At 34.7% G+C, this 23,299-nt stretch overlaps 1 protein-coding gene across 3 annotated transcripts in view; it reads right to left on the bottom strand.

The window, feature by feature from the left end:
* PGAP1 (post-GPI attachment to proteins 1) overlaps nucleotides 1-23,299 on the bottom strand; it is a 90,914-nt gene that overhangs the window by 48,625 nt on the left and 18,990 nt on the right. For 2 of the 3 annotated variants that reach the window (XM_027865971.1, XM_027865973.1), the window contains exons 5-14: nucleotides 22,752-22,909; nucleotides 16,334-16,386; nucleotides 15,461-15,527; nucleotides 14,656-14,761; nucleotides 11,506-11,561; nucleotides 11,330-11,413; nucleotides 8,049-8,095; nucleotides 7,430-7,481; nucleotides 6,346-6,423; nucleotides 4,063-4,138 (exon numbers count right to left, since the gene is read on the bottom strand). In XM_027865971.1, the coding sequence (XP_027721772.1) occupies nucleotides 4,063-4,138; nucleotides 6,346-6,423; nucleotides 7,430-7,481; nucleotides 8,049-8,095; nucleotides 11,330-11,413; nucleotides 11,506-11,561; nucleotides 14,656-14,761; nucleotides 15,461-15,527; nucleotides 16,334-16,386; nucleotides 22,752-22,909 (777 nt within the window). Of the gene's footprint in view, nucleotides 1-4,062; nucleotides 4,139-6,345; nucleotides 6,424-7,429; nucleotides 7,482-8,048; nucleotides 8,096-11,329; nucleotides 11,414-11,505; nucleotides 11,562-11,819; nucleotides 11,881-14,655; nucleotides 14,762-15,460; nucleotides 15,528-16,333; nucleotides 16,387-22,751; nucleotides 22,910-23,299 lie in introns of those variants that run through there. The other variant, XM_027865974.1, reaches the window with a different exon arrangement.

Genomic DNA, 23,299 nt, shown 5'->3' with positions numbered 1-23,299 from the left:
ATAGTCTTAATAAGTAAGGCTTTGCTTTATAAGAAAATATCATGAACTCAGAGGAAATCAGAAAAACTGAAACAAATATAAAAGATCATTGGATCTGGGGCTAAAGGGAACCTCTCATTTTCACAGATGATGAAATTGAAACCTAGGAAAGTGAAACTTCTTAGCTAATGTCATACAGGTTCTACTGGCAGGCAGGTATTTACTTCTCTGTATAAGTGGTAAAGCCTGGAATAGAAGAGGTCTTTCAAACAGAAAGAGCCCTGTTCCTTTGCCTCTTACAACAGTGGTATCAAACAAAAAATAGAAATGAGGGACCCTAACTGCACAGAAGGATCCCTGCAGGCTGTATATTGACTCAATTTTAAAATATATTATCTATGTTTTCTTGTATTCTTATTCATTTTGTTAAATATTTCTCAATTACATTTTAATCAGGTTTAGCCATGCTCAGGAGTGTTGTGGGCCACATGTGGCCCTCATGTGTCTGACACCTCTGTCTTATAATATGCAAGAGACAAATGACAATAGAAAATCATTTCTTAAACACTTCTAGGCAAATTTTTTTTTCCTTCTGTCAGGTGGGAATATTGGTTTTACATGTTTCTTATTTTTAAAAAAGGAACATTTGAATTTTGATCAGATGACATACCTACGACAAAGGAATACTTAAATCAAAATATAATAAAGAGGCTCTAAGTTAAAGGTTCCTTAAGTCATGAAAGATATTTTGATAAAATTCTTGGAGAATTCATATTGTCAAAAGAGTTTAGCTTTTATTCCTGAAAAGATATGAAGGAATGATAACATACTAATTTATATAACACTATAATTTTCAGCGAGTTTTCATACCGATTATCTGACCAGACTCTCAACACTGACTTGGGCAGTGCAAGTATTATCCCCATTTTATAGATGGGGAAACTGAAGCTTGAGAGTTGATGTGATTTGCCCAAGTGCTTAAAAGTCTTGTAAGTAATGGAACTAGAACTCAAACTCAATTGTCCTTACAATTCAGCATTCCACATCAGCATTTCCCAAACCATATTCTGTGGAATCTTCATGCTGCATAAATTATGAAAAAGGGATTTCATGACAAAATGTCAATGAAAAAAAATTTTCCCTCTAAAGTATTTAATGTGAAATTCTGTATTATATTTATGTGCAGTAATCTTTACATAAAAGTAAGTTTAATTTTGCCTAATTTACTCTCAAATGTTCCCAAAACTCCTTTATTCCTGAGAAACTCCATTTTCATAGAGTCCCTGAATCAGAATTTTAAGGTTCTGTCACTGTACTTCAAAGCCCACAACTGTTTGATGGTCAAATTAGTTTGGGAAATACTTATTCATACCATATTAACTGAGGTGGTACACAAAATATATATTTGGAATGAACAATTTTAAAAATGGAAAAAGGACTTTTTTAAAAGCTACAATTCTGTAACAAATGAAATTAACATCACTTCTTGAATTCAGGGAAAAATAATTTCCTTTCATGAGAGATAAAAAACAAACTTAGGAGACATAACAGAAATAATAAAACCTTGTTTCAGTAGGGCTTTATATTTGCCCTTTGGCAACTAATTGGGAAAACATGACATAAAATAACCATTAACCATAACTTCTTTTTTCAATCATCATGCCAGTAAATAGCTTGTCTGAGTACTTAACATGGAAGCACAGTGTTTAAAAGAGATCTTGTCACTAAATCTTAAGTCTTGTAAGGGACCTCAGAGGTTATCCAGGTCAAGCTGTAAAGAATAAGAATCTTCTCTACAACATACCTAATAAGTAGCCTTCCAAATTCTGCCTGGACACCTCTCGGGAAGGGAAATCCATTACCACTCAAGGAAACATATTCTACTTTTGGATACCTCTAATCCAACTCCCTCATTTTAAATATGAGGAAACTGAGGCCCAGAGAGATTCAGTGACTTATAACACAGGTACCAAGTAGACAGAAGTGGCATTTGAAACCAAGTTCTCTGATTCTAGATCAAGTTTTTCTTCCATCACATCACATTCCTGAAATGCCTTCTTCTCCAAACATGCCCAAACAGTATATGGACGAAGACAGAAAACTGACTTAGAGATTGCAATAGTGGCTATACGTAAAGGAAAATTACTAAGGCACAGATTGGTACAAAAATCAAGGTTTACTGGATAACAGTCTGATAGATTATGTCACAGGTTACACTTCTCAAAGGCTTGACTACCATAGGGTGAACGTGTAAGTGGTTCAAAAATGATTCACAGGGTGCAAGTATTACTACCCTCATTTTAAAGACAGAGAAATAGTCATAGAGTAAATGACTCACTGTTCAGTTGTTTTTCAGTTGTGTCCAACTCTTTGTGACCCCATTAGGAATTTTCTTAGCAAAGGAGTGATTTGCTATTTCTTTCTCCAGTTCATTTTGCAGATGAGATGAGGCAAATAGGATTAAGTGACTTGTCCAGGGTCACACAGCTAGTAAGTGCCTGAAGCCAAATTTGAACTCACATTTTCCTGACTCTAGGCCTAGCACTCTATCCACTGTACCTCCTAGTTGCCCTATGCCCAATTCTAGCACCCGGTGAAATCTGGATTACTTTAAGAGAATGCAATAACCTTTCAGAGTACTATCATAAGAAGTTTTCACTAGGAAAAAGAGGAGCTAGGTTGGAGGCGAATTGTACAACATCCTTCTGAATCCAATAGAAATATTTTTTTAAACCAAGGGCATGGATAAACAACTAGACAGCATTTATATTAAAGGTTATTACATTAATTTAGAAATGTAGTTAGCAATTTAGAGAACAGGATTAAGGAATTAGGTTAAAATTAAGGAATAAAGATATCTTTGGCAAATTAGAGAAATGCCCAATAAGAGCAAGATGAAATTTAGTAGGAACGCAAAATTGTACATATAACTAAAAAATACCAAGAGGAAATAATGAGGGACTGAATGCCTACATATCACCTACTTGTACGCTTGGCCTCTTACTCACATAGTCAAAAAACTACTGCAGGGGATATATAACACTACTGTCAACTCTGTATTGTTCCTTTTAATGTCTTGATTTCTTTGATCTAAGTTTTAGGATTTTTATTTGGGTTAATATCTTTATACTTAACAATTTAATGTTTTATTCTCTTTTCATTTAAAAGCAAATAATAAGCTAGACTAACTTTTCAATCATATACACACATGCTTAAAAACATCAAACACAGATTAATTTTATCAAGTTAAAAAATTTTGCCATGTCATTTTTTTTGGAAATTATATAATGGAATGCCATACTCTTATTAAGAGTTAGTCTTAGTATTTTTCTAAGAAATGAGGCCTAACTTGGAGACAGGATTTTATTTCAACTAGCACTTTTTTTCTCACATAGAGTGTAAAGAACATTTCAGAGAAATCTTGGAAAGTTGTGAGGAAAATGAAGGTTTTATTATGGGGCAAAATAGTACAAGAACATATGTAAAAACAAAATCGATAAAAAAACAAACACACACCTTTTAATGTAATTTGCAAATCAATGTGATTATTATGGAAGACAGACAATTCTTCCAAAGGCCATTTCAGGGGACTGGCTCACCATGATATATGCATTCATATTCACAGCCACTTCTGATATTTACACAGGTAGTATAGTATGGTAGAAGGAGAACAGGAAGTCAGTGAGGAGATCTGGACTCAAGCTTAAGTGCTCTTACTTATGAGCTGTGCAAATCACATTTTCTCTGAGCCTCTGTTTTCTTATTTGTAAATTGGAATAATATCAGTCCTACTTATTTTATAGGCTAATGTTAGCATCAAATGAAGTTGTATAAGTGCACCATACACATGAGAGACATAATTATTATGTTTGTTTTAAACAGTTTTTATGCTGCCTCAGTTAAACAGCGAACAATCTTTTAGCACAACACAAGGAAGCAGGCTCCAGTGCCTCTTACTCGTCAGAAGGAATCCGGCACACAGGTAAAAGATACTTTGAAACTATAAAATATAAAATAATCTGTTAAAGATAATCTGTTACAAATAAAAGTAGTTTTCAAGATTTGCAGAAACAAGATACCTACCAAAAGAAAAGAGATGAGTTACAGGAAGATGTACAGTTCTTAATTCTAATTGAAAAAATTCACAGTCTACAACAAACTGGGGGGAAAACACACACAAAAAAAACCTTACTGGTAAAACTGAACTTATAGTAAAGGTGATAACCAAGCAAAGAGTCACAAAATAAAATGTAAAAGTTTATAAAACTCTGCCTCTAAACAAGTAATATATCAATGACACCAATGATCATTAACTGTCTCAACATAACATCAACATAAGTTGCAAAAAATCTTTTATTAAAGGTGTGCCTACTTTTAAGAAAAGTTGATACAACACATTTCATTTAACTTTCCCTATAAACTAAAGTTATGTTCATTATAAATGGAGTAATAGCAACGTCTCTTTAAATTGCAAGTTTGCCTATTATTCTTGAGTATTAATTTATAGATAATCACATATTTGGCAGACAGGCTCAGAAAGAGGAAAGGGAGAGAATATCAAAAGTACTTTAGGAGCTACTAACAAATAAGGATGAGTTTTAAATGAACACACTGTTTTACTGAAAGTCTTAAGTCAAAAGGAAAATGTAGCTTGATTTATACACTCATAAGAAACATCTATTGTGTTTGGTGAATACAGAACACAAACCATAAAAGGTTTTGGCAAACTTATTGTAGCTCAGTTGTATATGGTTGGTCTTATAATTATGGAATATTTCAGGATAACAGTGCTTACTGTAAGGTAAAAGAAAGTCAGTAAATGGAAAGAAACTAAAGAAACTTCCTAAAGAAATAAAGAAAAAATTGTTGAAATTTGAGGAAAGGCTAGAAAACTATTTAATTCTATCTGAAGTGACACACATTTTGCAAAAGAGGAATCTTACATTCCCCAGTGCACAAGTAGTCAAAGGATATAAACAAGTAAATCTAAACAGAGAAACTGCAAGCTATCAATAACCATATGAAATAACACTCCAAATCAATGATAATTAAAGTAACACAAATTGAAACAATCCTGAAGTTTCACCTCATATCCAGCAAAATGGCAAAGTTGACAAAAGAGAGAAACAACCAATGTGGAAGAATTGTAGAAGGATAAGCATACTAATGTACTGTTGGTGGACCTGAGAATCAGTAAAATTATTCTGGAAAATAATTTGGAATCAAGCAAAACTAGCAAATAAGGGGTTAAAATGTTCTTATCTTTTGGCCCAGAGTATATGCTATGCATACACTCCAAGAAAATTGTTGATTAAAAAGAAAGACTCCTTACACACCAAAATAATTTATATCAGCATTTTTTCTTAATAAAGAACTGACAACGAAGTCAGAACAACCTGTCAGTTGGGGAATGACTAAAGAAACTGTGGTACATGAATATAAGGGAATATTACTGTGCTGTGAGAAACATGTATGAATATAGAGAAGCATAGACTATATGAACTGATATAAAGTGAAGTAAGAAAAGTCAAGAAAACAATAAACACAATATCTATGGATGGAAATGGAAAGAACAACCACAAAACAATCAAAATGAGTGCTGAAAAGTTACAAATGACAAGCTTGGGCCCAAAAAAGAGATATGAAAAAACACTTGTGGAGGTTTAGGGGGAAGTGGTGGGACATGGGAATATATTGTGAGATTTTAAAAAATGTAATTGTAGCTTTTGGTGGTATTTTTTTCCTCTTCATTGTTATAGTCCATAAAAGACAACTCACTAGGATGGGGAAGGAAGAGGTATACAAGGGGAAATTTAGGCAATGTAAAAAACAAAAGATATCAATAAAATGTATTTGTAAAAATAATTAGTAGTAGTGGTAGTAGAAGTAGTAGTAAATAAAAGAGCATAAACCTAAAAAAAAAGAAAAGGAAAGTAAAAGAGGATTATTAGATAAAGGCAGCCTAAGAATCCTCTCTGATTTAAGCTAAGTAGAAGAAAACAGTGAATCTGTTATATGGGAACCTGGTAAGACTTTAAGACTGAGAATTTTGTTTTCAAACCTTTCTAAGGCAGAAAAATGCAACTGAAAGTTCCCACCTGGACAAGATTTTTTATTCAAAGTTGAATCAGAATAAAATTGGCATTAATGCTTTTAAATGACTCTAAATAGTGCTCTAAATACACATGGGGCACATCTTGTTATTTGCAAATAAGCAAGGGAAAAATAAATACAATCATCAAATATAATTTAATAAAGTCCATTTTAAAATTTTTACATAAACTATCATAAATATACTGAGAATATCTTATTTCCATTAATATTTTTATATTAACAGACAAGTTGAAGATGGTTTAAAAACGTTACCTCATTTCCATTAGTAGACGGTACATAAACAACAACATGAGACAATTTTGGAAAATCTTGGAGTTTCAACATGAAAGTCTGAAACAAATGAGAAAGGAGTTTCACTTAATCAGGCGCATAAAGATTTGATATATATTATAAAACTTTGCTTTAAATATATATGATTCCTGTTTACAGTTATAACAGAGAATCCAAATTTTATATGGTACTTTATAAAATTTCCTTGATGGTATTTTTAAATTATCAATAATGATAAAATAACTGGAAACCAAGTTCCTAATAATTATGTTTATTGAAGATTCCGCGAATGTCTCCTTTAGGAATTTAAGACCAATAAAGGAGCTTTACCTTTGTGTTCTTTATATTTCATTGCAAGCATGGTAAGTAAATTAAATTAGTAAGTAATTAAATGCAATTTAAAATAACTACATAAAAATTTGACTCACTATAAATTTTTAAATGTAAAAAAAGTTTTTTAGAAACTTAATATAAAAATTAAAAGGCAATCATAACTGGGAAAAAAATCTTTGCAACAAGTTTCTCTGGTAAAGGTCTCATATCCAAGCCAAATGGATTCAGCTATATCGCTACTAATTTTACACCTCAAAGAAATCAGTGAACGAGGAAAAGGATCTATATGTGCAAAAATATGTAAAGCAGCTCTTTTCAGGGTAGCAAGAATTGGAAACTAAGGGGGTGTCCTCTTATTGGGAAATGGCTTAACAAATTGGAAGGCTTAAATATTTTTTTGTGTTTTTTTTTTTAATTTGCTATGGGGGAAGCAGTGGGATGGACAGATTAATTTTTCAAATGTTTATTAACAGAAAAAATAAAAATAAATCATTAAAATTTGGAAGACATATAAACAGATTTACAGTGAACTGGGAAAAATAATAAAAGGAAACTAAAAAAATTGCTTCTTATATTCCTTAAGAAAATGCTTCTAAAAGGCTACATTCTACAATAGCAGGAAGTACTTAATACCAAGATAGATTAAAACCACATATGGCAACAGTTTTTCAAAATATTTACAAGTATACCAAAATATCTCTGAAAGAACCAAAATTAAAAAGGTATAATTTACCTTCATTGTTGGCAGTAGTTCAGTTTTCCAGGACAGATCAACACCTTGAGTACTATAAATGAACCATAACAAGGTTGTTATCAGAAGAGATAAATACCTGAAGCGAGACTCTGAACAATATAACAGTTGCATGTGACAAAAAAAAAGCAAAAACAATTGGTAAACAATCAGCAAGAACAACAAAGAATTAGCAAATAAACCATGGCATGAATTTAAAACTGGTAACACATCTGTATACAACCATCATTAATTATGTAATTGGTAACATTTACATAGCATTTTAAGTTTTATAAAACTCATTACTCCCAACATCCCCGGAGGTAAGTAGTGAAATTATTATAATCCTCATTTAATAGATAAGAAGACTGAAGTTCAGAGACTTTAAGTGACTTGTCTAAAGTCACATAGATATTAAGTGTTGGAACGAAGACTCAAACTCAGGTCATTGTGACTGCAAGTCTGGCACTCTTCCACTATACATGTAACCTTCAATTATTTTAAAACAAAGTCTGCTGGTTTTAAATATTTAAATTATGTTGGGGGAAAAACAAATTTTGGTCTCTAAGTGACTCTAAATGGAGGCAAAGTGATACATTTCTAATACAGTTAACATACTCACCACATAGAAACACTGTTTATACAGCCATAAATCCAACTATGTCTATCCTGTCAGTTAACACAAAACAAGATAAACTATTAAAGTTAAAATAAGGACAAAAGCAACATCAACTTTTTTAACATCCACTAGAGACTGAGTGGAGAAGCAACACAACAAAGGTGAGGATATTGTTACTTAGAATTCCACCCATGATGCCTCCTTGGGAAGGAGAAAGAAGACAAGGAGGGCAGGAAGCCTAAAGCAACAGCACAACTTATGTATCTTATATGATTTAACAAAGAAAGGACGTAAATGGCTGGGGGGGGCGGTGAGAGGGAGTAGGAGTAAAGATGTGCTGTGGAAGGTTGGCAGGCAGGTTTGGCATTAATGGGACATCAGATTCCTGGATGACAGTGTCCTTTACTCTAATGTCATCTAATCTCCTAAGCAATTTTTCATCCTCAACCTACAAAAGGCATTAAATACAGTTTCCTGATAAATTTTATCAATATTGCAAGTATGTCATATTTGGTCCTAAAATATATTCAAGCATACTAATACTGAAGCAATACTCATCAAAACAGGATATGACTGTGCTAGCAATTTAAGAAGATTAGATAATGGAATATTCTATTTCAGTTTTAGAATGAATTTTAGTGGAGTAACCACAAGCAAAAATGATAAAAGAAATGCATGAATAACTTCAAAGAATGTATGATATAATTGTGAACCTCTAGGAAAACTAAGACAGTTGGCAGACTAGAGCAGATGTGCCTGGGATAATCAATAATGAGGTAGCTTTTTCTAAACAAGATAAGTAAGTCAACCATGAGAACAGAGGCAAAGACAAAAATAATACACCCTGCAAAAAGTTATGCAGCCAAAAAATTCAACTAGATTATAAGCTTTTTGAGAGCAAGGACTTGTTTTCAAATCCTGACTGCTGTCTTTTAATATCCATATGACCTTCGGCAAGTCACTTAACTTCCTTAGGCCTCACTTTTCTCATCAGTAAAATATAAGGGTTGGATTAGAGGCAGCCTCAGAAGTCCCTTCCAGTTCTAGACCTATGTACCTATATGTCTTATTAACTTGAAGAGTTAATACCTAACCCTAACCCTCAGCATCTAGCCCAGTGCCTTACACTTAACACATTAGTTGAATCAATAACTGAAAATAGGACACTTTTCATATGTGAAAGGTGAAATTGGTTGATGGCATATATTAGACTTAAGTTATGCTTATGGACAATAAACAAAATGATAATATAGGTGCCTCCTTCCTGGTGAAAAAGCAGAAAAAAAATTAAATATATATTTGAAATTTCATCCTCTAAAATACTATTTGTAAAACACAAGTATCTCTAATTTTAAGTAACAGGCATCTAAAAGGGACTGATTTGAGAGGTAAGAGAAGAATGAGAGAGAGCAATGTCATGGAAACACAGAGAGGAGAGAACATGCAGGCAGAGAGGGTGGTCAACACTGCCCAATGCTGCAGAATGATAAAGAAGGAGGAAACCTGAGAAAAGTCTGTGATTTGGCAATTAAGAGACGACTGGTAACTCTAGAGGGAACAGCCTAAGAGGCAGAGGCTCCCAAAGTGGGAGATACTGCCCCCAGGGTGCTGGACCAATGGTGGGGTTGGTAATAGCCTTGGGTACAACTGGAGGGCATTGAATAAAAATAAGGGGGCGGTGAAAGTATAAGGAAAGAAGAAAAGATAAGAAAATTTTGAAAAACTGTTTTTACATGTTTCATCTGTTGTGTAACAGAGTTAAAATCATAGAGATTACATTATTTTCCAAATAAACACACAACAAAATGCAAGTTATAACCGATCAGTGGTCATGTCCACTGACCAGTTTCAATAAGCAAGTGTTGGCAGGCGAGCATGTCGCACATTGTCGAGAAGTCCAGCATGCATGGGCAGGAATATGTGCAGGTAATGACTTGTTTACAATACATAACGATACATGATGCAATAATGCATCATCAAAATTTCAATGCAGGAAAAAAATCCACAAATTTACAATAAATTATTAAATTTAAGATGTATCGTTGTTTAAATAAATTATTTTATGTTTTTTAAAATGATGCAAATTATAAAAAAAACCATTAAAGGATTAAAGTAGATTTCCAGGGGAGCACTGAGCAATTTTTTTTAAAAAGGGGGTGGTAGGCCAAATAAGTTTGGGAACCTCTGGTCTAAGCGATAAGAGCAGAAGCCAGATGGCAAAAGGTTGAGGGAAGGAGAGGAAGTGGAGGTAATAAAAGCGGAGTTTGCTTTTTTCCCCTAGGAATTTGGCTGAAAAAGAAATGAGAGATAGGATATGATAGTCTGAAGAAATGAGAGGGTCTCTAAAGGTTTGTAAAAGATATGGGCTCGGGGAAGAAACTTGGGCATGTTTGAAGGTAGTAAGCAAGGATCCAGGAACCAGGTGGGAGACTGAGAATTAGAGAGAGGGAGGAAATGACTGAAGGGACAAGCTGCTGGGAAAGGATGGAATTAAGAGTATGTGTAGAGGTGCTAGCCTTGGCAAAGAGAAGGGTCACTTCATTTCACATCTCACACACATATGTGTGTATATAAACACACATGTAATTACAGAGAGACTTATACAGATGTATGCGTATATCGTAAAATGTATTTATGATATAAAAAGCGTGTATGTATGCCTGTGTGTGCACATGGCAGTAGAATGCTGTGGATACAGTTCCTGGCTTGGAATCGAAGATCTGCATTGAAGTCTTGTATCTGACACATTAGTAGATGTGTGCCCTTGTCACTACAGCTCTCAGTGCTGAAGGCAATTCTTAAATGAATGAATAAAACAGCATTTAATAAGCGCTTGCTGTGTGCTAAACACTGACGGAACAAATACAAATACTAAAGCAATCCCTGCCCTCAAGAAGCTAACATTCCAGCAAGAAAGATAACACATATAGGAGAGTAGCTGCCAGGGAAGAACCTTTTGGTTTGAAAAGTTATAGTGATGGTGAGTAGAGTCAAAAGGGAGTAGACTGAAGAACGACATATCTTTTCCATGAGCAAAGACAGTTGATATGATTATGGTTCCATAACTAAGAAAAGGATAGAGGGTAGGGTTATTCACAAGGGAGCATGGTGCCTAATGAGAAGAAGTCTGAGGAGTCAAATGAAACATAGCTTGAGTTTAGGCCTAGATGTGAAGCAAAAATTCTGAAATTCTTGACAGTTATGTGTTATATGATTGGCTCTAAAGGATAAACTATCTTTAGCCATTTTAAACTTTAAAAAATAAGTTACAGACATTTTCTTACCAACATACTGTTCTGACAGAATACATGGCTGTAGGTTTTTCTGTGATTTGAGAGAGGAAATGCAAAATACATCGCATAAGACTCCTAAAAAATAGAGAGGAAGAAAATCACTATATACAATCACTCTCACAAAGTAGATGTTATCTTCATTCTAAAATATTTGGTTAGGTACTTACATTAAAAGCCATAAATGTCCATTTTGTTACTTTCACTGGAACCCATTTAGATGTTCCTAAAGTAGAGAAAATTATTCTCACTTCTGAATGATAAAATCTTAACTGCTTTCCTGCTGGCTGCAGGAAGAAACATTTATTCTTCATAATATGACATTAAACAAGCTCTATATTCCTGAACATAAGCTATTTTAAAACAGGAAATATGGGTTTCCATCATGTACTCATAACTAACTAGCACCTACATTAATAATTTAATAACTATATCTTGTTCTCACTGTAGAACTATCAACAGAAAGGAAAAAAAGAGTATTTACCTTCTTCCATAAAACAAGAAAAATATGTCCGTTCTAAATCATTTTGTTACCATCCCATTTCTTTTCTTCCCTTTTGTGGCCGATGTTTTTTCTAATTTAAAAAACATATATTAAGTGACTACTATGTGTAAGATACCACTGGGGATATAAAGACAAAGCAATTATCATGTTTCCCCTAAGTACTGTCTTCTCCAGGCTAAATATGCCCTTTTCCTTTACACAATCCTTATCTGGCAGGATCTCAAGGTCCATCACATTCTGGATGCTTTCAGTGTACTCTTTTCTAAAATGTGATGCTCAGAATTAAACACAATATTGTCAATGTAGTATGATCAGAGAAAGACAAAGTTATATCTCCATTTCTGGACACACTGTGGCAAAACAATAGCCTATAATCCAAGTTTCCATTTTACCAGCTCTCTCTTCAGTCCGTTGCAATCTCACTTCTTGTCTGAACAAGTTTACTGAAACTTCTCTCAAAGGTTACCAAAGTCCTCCTAATCACCCAATTTAATGACCTGTCTTGAGTGAGAGAAGGTAGATCACTGTGTATTTCTAGAAAATTTTTCTCTTCTTGGCTTCTGAGACAGCATACATGCTCTGCTGGTTCTGTGTTTGTTTCTTTACCTGCTCCTCTTCCTTAGCTAGACATCCTCTTCTCCTCTCTCTACTTTGATGATTTCACTAACTCATCTGGATTTAAGTAATTCATTTCCACAGATGACTCACAAATAAGTTTTCTCTACCCCTGACCTCTCTTCTAAGCTCCAGACCCAAGTCTTGAACTGCCTCCAAGATGGTGCCTGGATGTCCCATGTGTAGCTCAAACAATGTGTTCTTTCCCCAAAGCTTATTCCTCCTGACTTCGCCGTTTCTACCACTGGTACTGCTACATGCCCTGCATGAGAGGGGTATACAAAATGTTCACTTAATTTTTTCAACTGGATGAGAAACAAGTATTTAATGCATTGGCAAATATGGGTCATACTTCTCTGACAAACTGCCCTGGCAGGCTAAGCTTTTGATATGGTAATAAGATAACAAGATTAAAATTTTCCAAGAAGGCTCAGATCAGCTGGCAGAGGAAAAGTTTCAGTGGTTAAATGAGAACAAAAATTGCTATGATAACTCCTTAAGCACAAATTCCAGTTGAAAGAACTGAATTGGCTTTTGAAAATGGAAGGAATGTACCTTAAACATTATACTCAATTGGCAGCCCTTGGCCATAGCTTAGTAACAAGCATGAAATTTGAAAGCAGAAACAAAATTTTTGCATTGAATTTGGTATAGACTTGAGCTTTGGCAAGTTCTCTTAGGCTCTTCAGAAAGGATTGAGAGGAAAAATTCTGTGTGTAACAGATTGCAGAATTCATCTGGCAGAACTTACTAGTAAATCATTGCTCTGTACCAATAACTGTAAGAATGTGGATCTAATTTTATATGGAAACAATTCCGCACCCTGAGGTGGATTTCTTTTTTAAATTTCAAACTTAGTATTTGTGTAAAATCAAATTTTGTAGCAATCACTATCAAGCCAGGAAAAGAACTGAAGTTTCTATTAACTCTCTTTTGTAACAAATGTTAGTTGCAAAGATTTCACACACTCTCTAAAGTTTAGTAACCTCTTTAACTGTGTATTTATGCACAGTATCTCTATTTATACTAAAGAAGGCACCATTATGTTCTTCAGAGCTAAAGTGCTTAAGATATATTTCTGCATGAAAACCCAGGGTCATTTCTCACCCAGGATGGTTATTACCTTGGAAAATGTCTCCTACTCTGGAAATGTAGGAATCTTGAGCTCTTTTCTTATATCATTACTTAAATCTACACCTATTATGTTCATCCTATTAACTCTATTTTTCTTTGAAAATCCACTCTTCAGCTGGTACTTAAATTTGAACCACAGTTTCTTGGGAAAACACCTTCCTTATTTTGTAATACTGTTGCCAGCAGAAGAAAATTTTCATCCACTATATCTGACAATTTTTTTTCTAATTTCCTGCTTCTATTCTTTCTCTTTTGCCTTCTTACTTATGTATTATATTAATGTAATGTCCCATGTATATATTATACTAATACACAAAAAGTTGCATGAATGCCACTGTTTCACTATGAATTTTTTAAAGGTTGTAATATATTAAATTCTTCAAGTTCACTCTTCGGTCTTTCCCTACCTTCCTATCAGATTCCCTTGTCTATTTAAGAATAACTTCATCCCAAGGCCTGATTCCTTATAGGTAAATACCTGCACAGGACAGCCTGTATCTACAGAATGTCCAGTGTGGTTGGGACTCAGTCACTTTCTAATCTGTTCCACCTTCCCACAGGAGCCTTGGCCCTGTGTGGGAAGTTTTTTTTTTCACCTTCCTTCCATCTTTCCCAATTCCTCTTAATGTTTTATCTTCCCCTATTAGAATGTAAGCTCCTTGAAAGTAGAGATCATCTTATTTTCTTGTTTTGTATCTTCACAGCTAATCACAGAACCTGACACATAGTAAGTGCTTGATAAGTGTTCTATCATCCATCTATCTATCTATCTACCTACCTATTTACATCTATCTATCTTTATCTACTTATCTATCATCTATCAATCTACACCTATCTGTCTATATCTATCTTTACCTATCTACTTCTCTACCTACTTACCTATCATCTATCTATCTACCTATCTACCTACTACTTCTCTATTTCCCTACCTATCCATCATCTATATATCTCTCTATCTGTCTAATCACCATGGGGTCCCAAACTCTGTTAGGCTATAATGATGGCATTTCCAGATATTATTCTTAGATTCTACTAAAATATAAAATATGCTATTCTCATCACCAACCTGTTAAATCAGCAACTATATTAGGAGTTTCCTCAAAAAGCTTTGCTGGGTTCTTTACAAAGTGATGATTCAAAACAGACATCTTCTTTTTGGGTTTCATAGTTATCTGAAAAGAAAAATGCAACAATTTTCATGGTTTATGTACATGGTATTAAGTCAACCACACTTTAGTGACGGTCTGAAGAGAAGAGTATGTAGTTTGTAGAATTACTACACTCTTAAGTCTCACAAGAGCAGGAACCTGCTATCCTTCTATTCTTGCTATTGTTTTTTCAGTCATGTCTGACTCTTTGTGACCCCTTTCTGGGGCTTTCTTGGCAAAAATATTGGAGTGGTTGACGTTTGCAATTTCCTTCTTTGGCTCATTTTATAGATGAGGAAACTGAGGCAAACAAGATTAAGTGATCTGCCTAGGGTCACACAGCTAGTGAGTGCCTAAGGCTGAATTTGAACCCAGGTCTTCTTGACTCCAGGCCTGGTACTCCAACCACTGCACCACCTAGCCACTCCATTTTTGCTATAGCAGGAAAACTCCAAATGGGGTCACAGAGAGTTGGACACAACTGAAAAATAACTTAACCAAAAGCTATTAAAGCTTCATATTGTATATTAAGTTGTACATTTTTGATAGTTTTTCCTAAGCCTTGCATTTCTGATATTAATCCTACTTAGTCATGAAGGCTATTATTTCTGTAAGAGTAAAAATAAATTATGTATTAAGTCCATAAATCAATAAGGTACAGGAGTCTATTATATCAAAAATTATTTACTGAAATACATACGTAATTTATTAACTAATACCTACCTGTTTAGTATCATCATCAATAAGGTCAAAAAAAGCTCTAATTGTAGACAACTGCAATTGTTTACACCTAAAGAAATTGATAAAAAAATTTTATAAATGAAAAATCTAAAACAGGAAAGCTTTGTGTCATATGACTTTGGTTTCAGGAATGACTATAATTCTATCAATTTAAGCATTATTATTAAATACAACATAGCACCTTGTACAGTGGTAGCCAGAGGCTAGGAACATTACTTTGCATCTCACAGAGAATGCAAACTATCTTGAGTAAATATAAAGAGCAAAAGAAACTCCAACTATCCCATGGGAAAACTTGCATGTGGCCCTGGGCCATCCTGGCACTATACCTTCTTTGTTCTGTTTCTATATAATATCTGACCTGGAGTTGGTGTGGGGATTCACAATGTTACTTTGTCCTGCTGCCACCCAGGACAACTGGCCTCTTGTAAGTAAAGTCTCCCAATTAACCTAATTAACCATAATTAAACCTATTAATATCCAAGCTGGCATGAGCCCCACTTTCTCTGGTACCTCTATTCTCTCAGAGGGTATGCCACTCTACAATTAGCAGAATTAGGGCAGAATGATTCTGCTCCCTTACACACCTGAAAAATTACAAAATGATTTGATAATTTTTATCATATTTACTATATAAGAGTAAATAGATATTGATTGTAATCATATCTATTTTAAGGTTGAGAGGTGTGAGACCCAGGAGATGAAACTTTTCCAAATCTGACCTACCAGGCTGCTAATTTAAAAAAAAAAGTCTTTTGCTGAAGTAACACTTCACTGCACCAAATGGTAAGTGGGGGCCCCACAATATGAATGGCAAAAATGACAGCTGCCTTAGTAATTATAGATCTTACTCACCAAACTATAGAGAGATGATCTGTTGAAGCCCAAGTTCTAGGTACTGCTGTGCTCTAAAGGGAGAGAAAAAATAAGCTCGGACTCCAAAAGAAACACATTTTCAGAGCCTCCAAAATGTGTTTTACAGGAAAACATTTACACATATAAATGACATATTCACTTTACTATACAATGCTAGTCCGTTCTGAAAGATTACAGTCCGCCAAAGACAGAATACTGGATCTTAGATTAAGAGCTGGAAAGAACATGAAGGGTTATGGAGTCCAGCCTCCCTCACTTTGGAGATGAGGAAACCGAACTCTCGATAAGTTAAATAACTTGTCTAAGGTCCTAGAGGTGGGATCAGAAGTGGGACCCCAAACAAGATTCCCTGATGCTAAAATCCAGTATTCTTCTCACTGTGCCAGAAGGGCAAAAATATGACTTAACAGTATTAGAGCATTTCAAGAATAAGCTTTAAAAATCTACCTAACCCAAATGTTACTACTGTGAAGCTCAATGATCCTTTATTTCTAAAATTTCAAAGCTTCTGTAAATCACTACTTTCTGAAGTTAATTAATGACTACTAGAAATTATCCCTTACATGGCTTTAGTAAGAAATTCAACTCAGTGTCACCTAAAACATCATGGATATAACTGATATTCAAAGAACAGGATTTCAAAAATATGAAGAAAGGTAAAATGACTACAGAAGTGCATAGTGCAGAGCAGTTGGCCAGATTACCTGATGCGCTAGATCTAAGCTAGCAATATAATCGATCTGCAAATGGTATCACTAAATCTCCTAGAAAATGGAAATGCCTTCAAAATTCTTCCTAACAATATCTTAACAGTCCTCTTCTTTGAGAAGCCGGGGGAACCAAAATGGTGAATGATAAGGTGACTTTCTGTAATATTCTATTCCATATCCTAGGGCTGTGCCTGGTACAATGTAAGCAATCATACTGATTTGGGAATTAGATTTTCACAGTATCCCTCTTAGCATCATGTACACAATAAGTATTCATCACTGGTTTTGACTCAATTTCTTAAGAAAGAATTCACAAAGTACTTCCCATGCAGCAAAACAAAGGCTTACTCAAAATGAGTCATATAAAATAATATAAGTATATTGTGACAAATGGTTCAAGGGAAGAAACAGCACAAAAGGTTGAGGGGCAGGAAGAGTTTCTTCAGCTGCCTACTATGTATCATTAGCAACAGCAGCTTTCAGAATCACAGAGTGCCCCTACCATGATCTCTGAGATTTAACAAAGACAGGCATATAGGGAATAAGCAAAAACTCCACATTTTGTTCACAAATGTAAGCATCTGATACTATCTTTAAGTCTTAACCCTACCAGATACTAAATAAATTAGCATAGTTAAATTAAGTTAATGAAGTTACAAAGATTACATTAGATGGCCATTTCAGAGCTTGATAACAAACATGACATAAAAAAAAAATTTCTCTGACCATCTCCATGTGATGTCGCCACATGCTTCCTCCCCACTTACAACTCCAGCTCTGAAAACAGTAATCAAAAAACCACTATTTTTTTGGTATCTTAGAATTAGAATGTAAGCTTCCTGAGGGCATGGGTTGTCTCGTTTGCTTGTATTAGTATGCCAATTACTCATCACAACACCTAGAATCAGGTAAGGGCTTCATTTTTTTTCATTTATTTATTCATTCAAATCACCATCATAAAGGATATAAGGCAAATATTCTGAAGTGACAGAAGAGAAATAACACAAAATATGTAAAAACAGCTGCCATAATACTGGTCTCTACTGAGAGGTGGCATGGTATAATGGAAAGATCACTGAATGGAGAGTTTAGAACAGATCTGAGTTAAATTCAGTATCCTCTGTGACCATGGGCAAGTAATACTCTTGTTGAATTCGTTTCCTCAACTGTAAAATAGAGATAATAAGACCTATATCTTACCTCACAGAATTGATGCAAGGAGCAAATAAGACAACGTATATAAAATATTTTGTAAATGTTAACATACTATAAAATGTCAGTTCTCATTGTTTTAGAGCTCAAAAGCTGTCAATGTCATCCAGGATCCATTAGGCAGTCATTATTTATTCAGGATTTATCATATATTTGGTGTTTATTTCAGAAATGAATATTCATGGAAACATGCAAAAGGTGATAGGCCATTTCTCCTAACTAGCATAGCATCACACGCTGGAAAAAATGCAATTTATCATACCAGCTTGCTTTGGGAAAGCTTATAAATAGAAAATACACTCATAAAAATGAGAAATAAAAGTTCTCTTCTGTAACAAATTGGCAACTGGTACAATAACAGAAAAAGGAGAGAGATGAATTAGGAAGATAAAAATGGCCTTTAAGGGGCTATGTGTAAAATGCACTACAACACAGAATTAATCTTTAGACTAAGACAAAGGTCTACAAAGCTGAAGTTGTATCTAACTTATTCTCTGTCTGAAAGATCTGGATTTGTTACAAAGGACACATTTAGCTGACAGGTTGCTAGAGAGGGTAGTGACTGACATACACAGGACCAGAAAGACAAACCAAACTGGAAAATTTACATATTTGTAGTTCCTTATTTGTTAGAAGATGAAAGATAAATCCAATTTGTAGGAAAAGTTAATTACTTAGACCTCATAGTGCAAAAGTTACCAAATGATTTCTTAAACTTCCAGATCTAATGGTGAGTCTTCAATTCTTGCCTTCTCTGTAGCACTTGACACTGATGACCACCCTCTTCTCCTGTAACCTCTCTCTTCTATCACTGGTAACCTGATACTCTAACCTGGCTCTCCTCCTACATGTCTGCCCTTCTCAGTCTCTTCGGCTATTTCATCATCCTAGTCATATCTACTAACCATGGGTACATCCCAAGGCTCTGTCCTACCACCCCTTCTGTTTTCTCTGACTTCATCAGCTCCCATAGGTTTAATGAATTATTTCTAGCTTCCCCCCTACGGAGCTTCAGTCCTTCAACATTAATCGTCTATTGGACAACACCAACAAGTATCTCAAGCTCAACAGGTTTAGAAGGCAGTATGGTGTAGTGGACAGAACAGTGGACCTGGAGTCAAGAAGACCCGAGTTCTCATCTCCCAACTTCAAACACTTGAAAGCTCTATCACTGTGAGCAAGTCACTTAACATCCTTCTCTTAGCCTCACTCTCCTTATTTGTAAATTTATTTAAAAAATTTATAAGAAAATGGAGGTGTTGAACTAGAGGACCTCTGTGATCCCTTCTAGCTTTAGCACTGTGATTCTATGACTCCATGGCTTTGAGGTAAAAAAAAGAAAGAAGTAAGAAGTCAAGGGACAAATAAAGGAGAGAATATGTGCAACCTGCACTTTGGGAATAATAACGAGGATCTTGGAGGAAGCAAAGAAAAGCAGCACAATCTCAAAGGCTTACCTCCCCTTTTTACTAACCAGTCCGTCCTGTCACAAAGAACCAAAAAGAATTAAGAGCTGAATGAGAAGAGGAAGGTCCCAGGTAGGAGCTTGTAGAGAGAAAAGATTAGTTCCTGTAATTAGGAAGCCAATCAAACTGGATGACCATTTACATTTGAAGAGTGAATTTAAGTAACAATATAGAAACTGAGAATTCTATCTAATTCAAGTGCCTCTTTTCTTAAGTTATTAGACATTGGTTTTATTTGGGTAATGACATATGGAGCTCAGGAAAGCATAAGAAAAAGTCCTGGTGGATGTACATGGGCTTTTTGATTCAGGCAAAGGTTAGAGAGACCAATTAAGAGGAGAACAGATACACAAAAACTGAGCTAAGAGTTTCTCTCTCCATGGAATATTTATGCCAAGGAGAGTGAATAAAAGAAAACAGAATTTTTGAGGACAAGTATGTAGTCCAATGGGAACTACTACTGGGAAGTGACTAATAGCAATAGATGGTAATATTATGTTCCTGTTTTTTGGGCACTACACATTTTGTTCTTCTATTTTTCATACACTTTCCTTCATCTCCTTGCCAGCTGCCATGTACTTGGACCAAAAACCAAGTCCTGGAGGATTTAGCCTTTTCATCCCCAGAACTCCTGCCGTGGAACCATGCTATTCTGATTGACAGTTGTCTACCACATCTAGGCCTGGAATCTAGCCATGATTCATTTCATTCCCTAGACTTCTCTTCACCAACCACAAGCTTCAACAAAAGTATCCTTCCCCCAAACTCACCCTTTCCAGTTCTGGGACTACTATCAAATCAACTCTGTCATTCTTCCTAAAAGGGTGTGTCAATCTACTCTCCTATGGCTCCACATCACCCCTGTAACTTTTTTAACCAAAATATTCTTCCTCAGCCACCAGTGCCCTATGAGGATTGTCTCTGCCTATTAAAATATAAATTCCTTGAGGTTAGAAACTGTTTCTGCTTTTTTGTTTATATCTCTATCACTTACCACTGTGCTTGGCACATAATAAGCACTTTATAAATATTTTCCCATTCATTCAATGATTAATACAATCCCTATTCCTTCTTTCTCAAGACTTATCGACTGTAACGTATCCACCATCACAATCTCTATGCAATTTTTCTGCATTTCATCCTATTAGTGTTGCTGCATTAGTTTTTTTGTGTCATTAAACAATTTGGATTAATAAAAATTTTGCTTCATATAGTGTGCATTCACTTGTCAAGGGACCAGATGGCTAAGTAAATTGGCCAAATATAAATGGAATCAGTCAAGAGGACTGATACAGAAAGGGGTAAAATGAGAGGCCAGAGTAGTCCCCAAATGGACAAGAAACTAAGTATGTGTCTGGAGAGTGTAGAATGAGAAATTGAAAAAAATCTGTCTCCTATTAAATTTGGAGATATACCCGGAATAGACATACAAATAAGGATATGTCCTTAAGTATGCAAGAAGCCAGATAATTATCAATGATAGACAGAAGACCAAGGATCTATCTGAGTGGACAGGAGGCCATGAAGGCTAACTAGGGGACTGAGAAGGCTAACTTTTATAATTATTAGTTTTTTTGGAACAAAATACAGATCAAGTTCAACATTTTGGCATCGCAAGCAATCTATACTAGTTGTATTTAGTGTATTCAGACCACCAAGTATGTAGTGAATCAAGAAGTTATGGTCATAACTAAAAAGCTCCACTAATCTGAAAGTGATATTAAACTCAATCAGGACAAGACATGTGTCTTACTAAAATCCAAATATCTGATGACCTAGCAAGGAAGGATAATTTGTAAATTCACTAATAAGAATGCTGAATACATTTCTATTATCCAGACTAATCATTTATTATTAATAATAGTATAACTTCATTAAGGGCTGGTGCCTGTAAATAAATGGCCTATGAATTTTCACTGGTATGTTAAATTTTTTACACATAATGAATTTCATAGAAGAGACAAAGGTCAGTCAACATTTTCCTATTATGACCACTATAATCAAAGAAATAGGTCTTATTAAATATAACAAATGATTATAATGCCTCTGCAAACAGAGAAACTATTTGTTCATAAATTTCCCAATAGTTGTTCCACTATAGGGAGCAGCCCTTTTTAAATTATTAGTTATATTTTTCAACTCATCTTTAACACTAACAGAGATACTACAAATATGTTCAATGCTACTGTCTAAGCAATAGGGAGAATTACATGTTATTTCCCATCATCACCTCTGCCTAGATTATTTCAACAGTCTCATAATTGGTCTGCTGCCTCAAGTCACTCTCTACTGCAGTCCTCCACATAGCTACTGAAGTGATTTTCCTAAGTATTGATTTGACCATCTCATGCCCTTACTTAATAAACTCCAGTAGCTCATATTGCCCCTAGGATAAAAATATAAATTTCTGTGTTTAGCTTTTAAAGACCAAACCTAATTTTCCAGCTTCAATGGACATTATTCCCCCAAACCCTACAATCCAGGCGAACTGGCCTTCTATCCGCTCTTCGCACAAAGTATTCTATCTCCTATTCTCATGCCAGTGCTTAGTAGGTACTTAATAAATGTTTATTAATTGACTGATGCCCCTGCTCTAGTTATCTGCATGAATAAAATGAATTCCATCCACAACCCTGATTACTTTCCCTCCACTCATGGAACCTCTCTCTTCCTTAAAGAAGCATCTCAAGCACCACCCTTCTAAATGAAGCCTTTCCTAATCCCCATGCTAGTGCCCTCTCTTCCTTATACTTACATGTATTTTTCTCTTTAGATTTATTCTGTATATACCTATATATGTAATTGTTGTTTTGCTGATTAGAAGGTAAGTTCCTTGAGGGGAAGGATTGTTTTATTCTTTGTATTTGTCTTTCCAGCGATGGGCACATAGTAAAGCTTAATAATTTAATTACTTGGTGACTGATTACATTTTACTCCCCTCTATCTGCCATCAGGAAGAAACCCAGTAAAGCCTAAGAAGAAAAACCCAAAATCAACAAAACTGATTACCACAACAGATAAAGTCTTGGTCTGATGACTTAGTGTCGTTAGGAAACTCAGTCCTGATCGAACTTGATAATCTCGGAACCCTCCAGCTATAGAGAGGGTGATTAGCTGTATGTTCTGAGCATTCAGAAGCCAGTAGTTGTTTACTGTTTTGTAAAAATCTAAAAGAGAAAAATTAATAAGAAAGTGACTTAAATATGTTATATAACAATAACATTTTTGTAATGCCTGTGATTAAACTGAAAATTCAAATGGATTTGTATTCAACAATGTACAATTACCATTGTCTTGCTTTAAAAATGAATAGAAACCTAACAAAATCATTGTCAGTTAGTTAGGCCAGTAGTCATATTCCAAAAATTAGATCTGCTTCATTAAAAAGTTCAAGTTCATTCTAAGACACAAGCGGTTCCAAAATTCCTCAAAATACAGTATGCAGAGTATTATCTATATTTCTACTTTCTATCTGACTTATATATCACAATTCAAATTAGTACAAATCATTTTGGTCTATTTAACAATTAACAACTTTGAGAAACGCTCATTCTGTA

The sequence above is a fragment of the Vombatus ursinus genome, unplaced genomic scaffold, assembly GCF_900497805.2.
Source record: "Vombatus ursinus unplaced genomic scaffold, bare-nosed wombat genome assembly UNPS02014779.1, whole genome shotgun sequence".
In the NCBI taxonomy this organism is placed as follows: domain Eukaryota; kingdom Metazoa; phylum Chordata; class Mammalia; order Diprotodontia; family Vombatidae; genus Vombatus; species Vombatus ursinus.
This window is presented reverse-complemented; position numbering and strand designations above follow the sequence as displayed.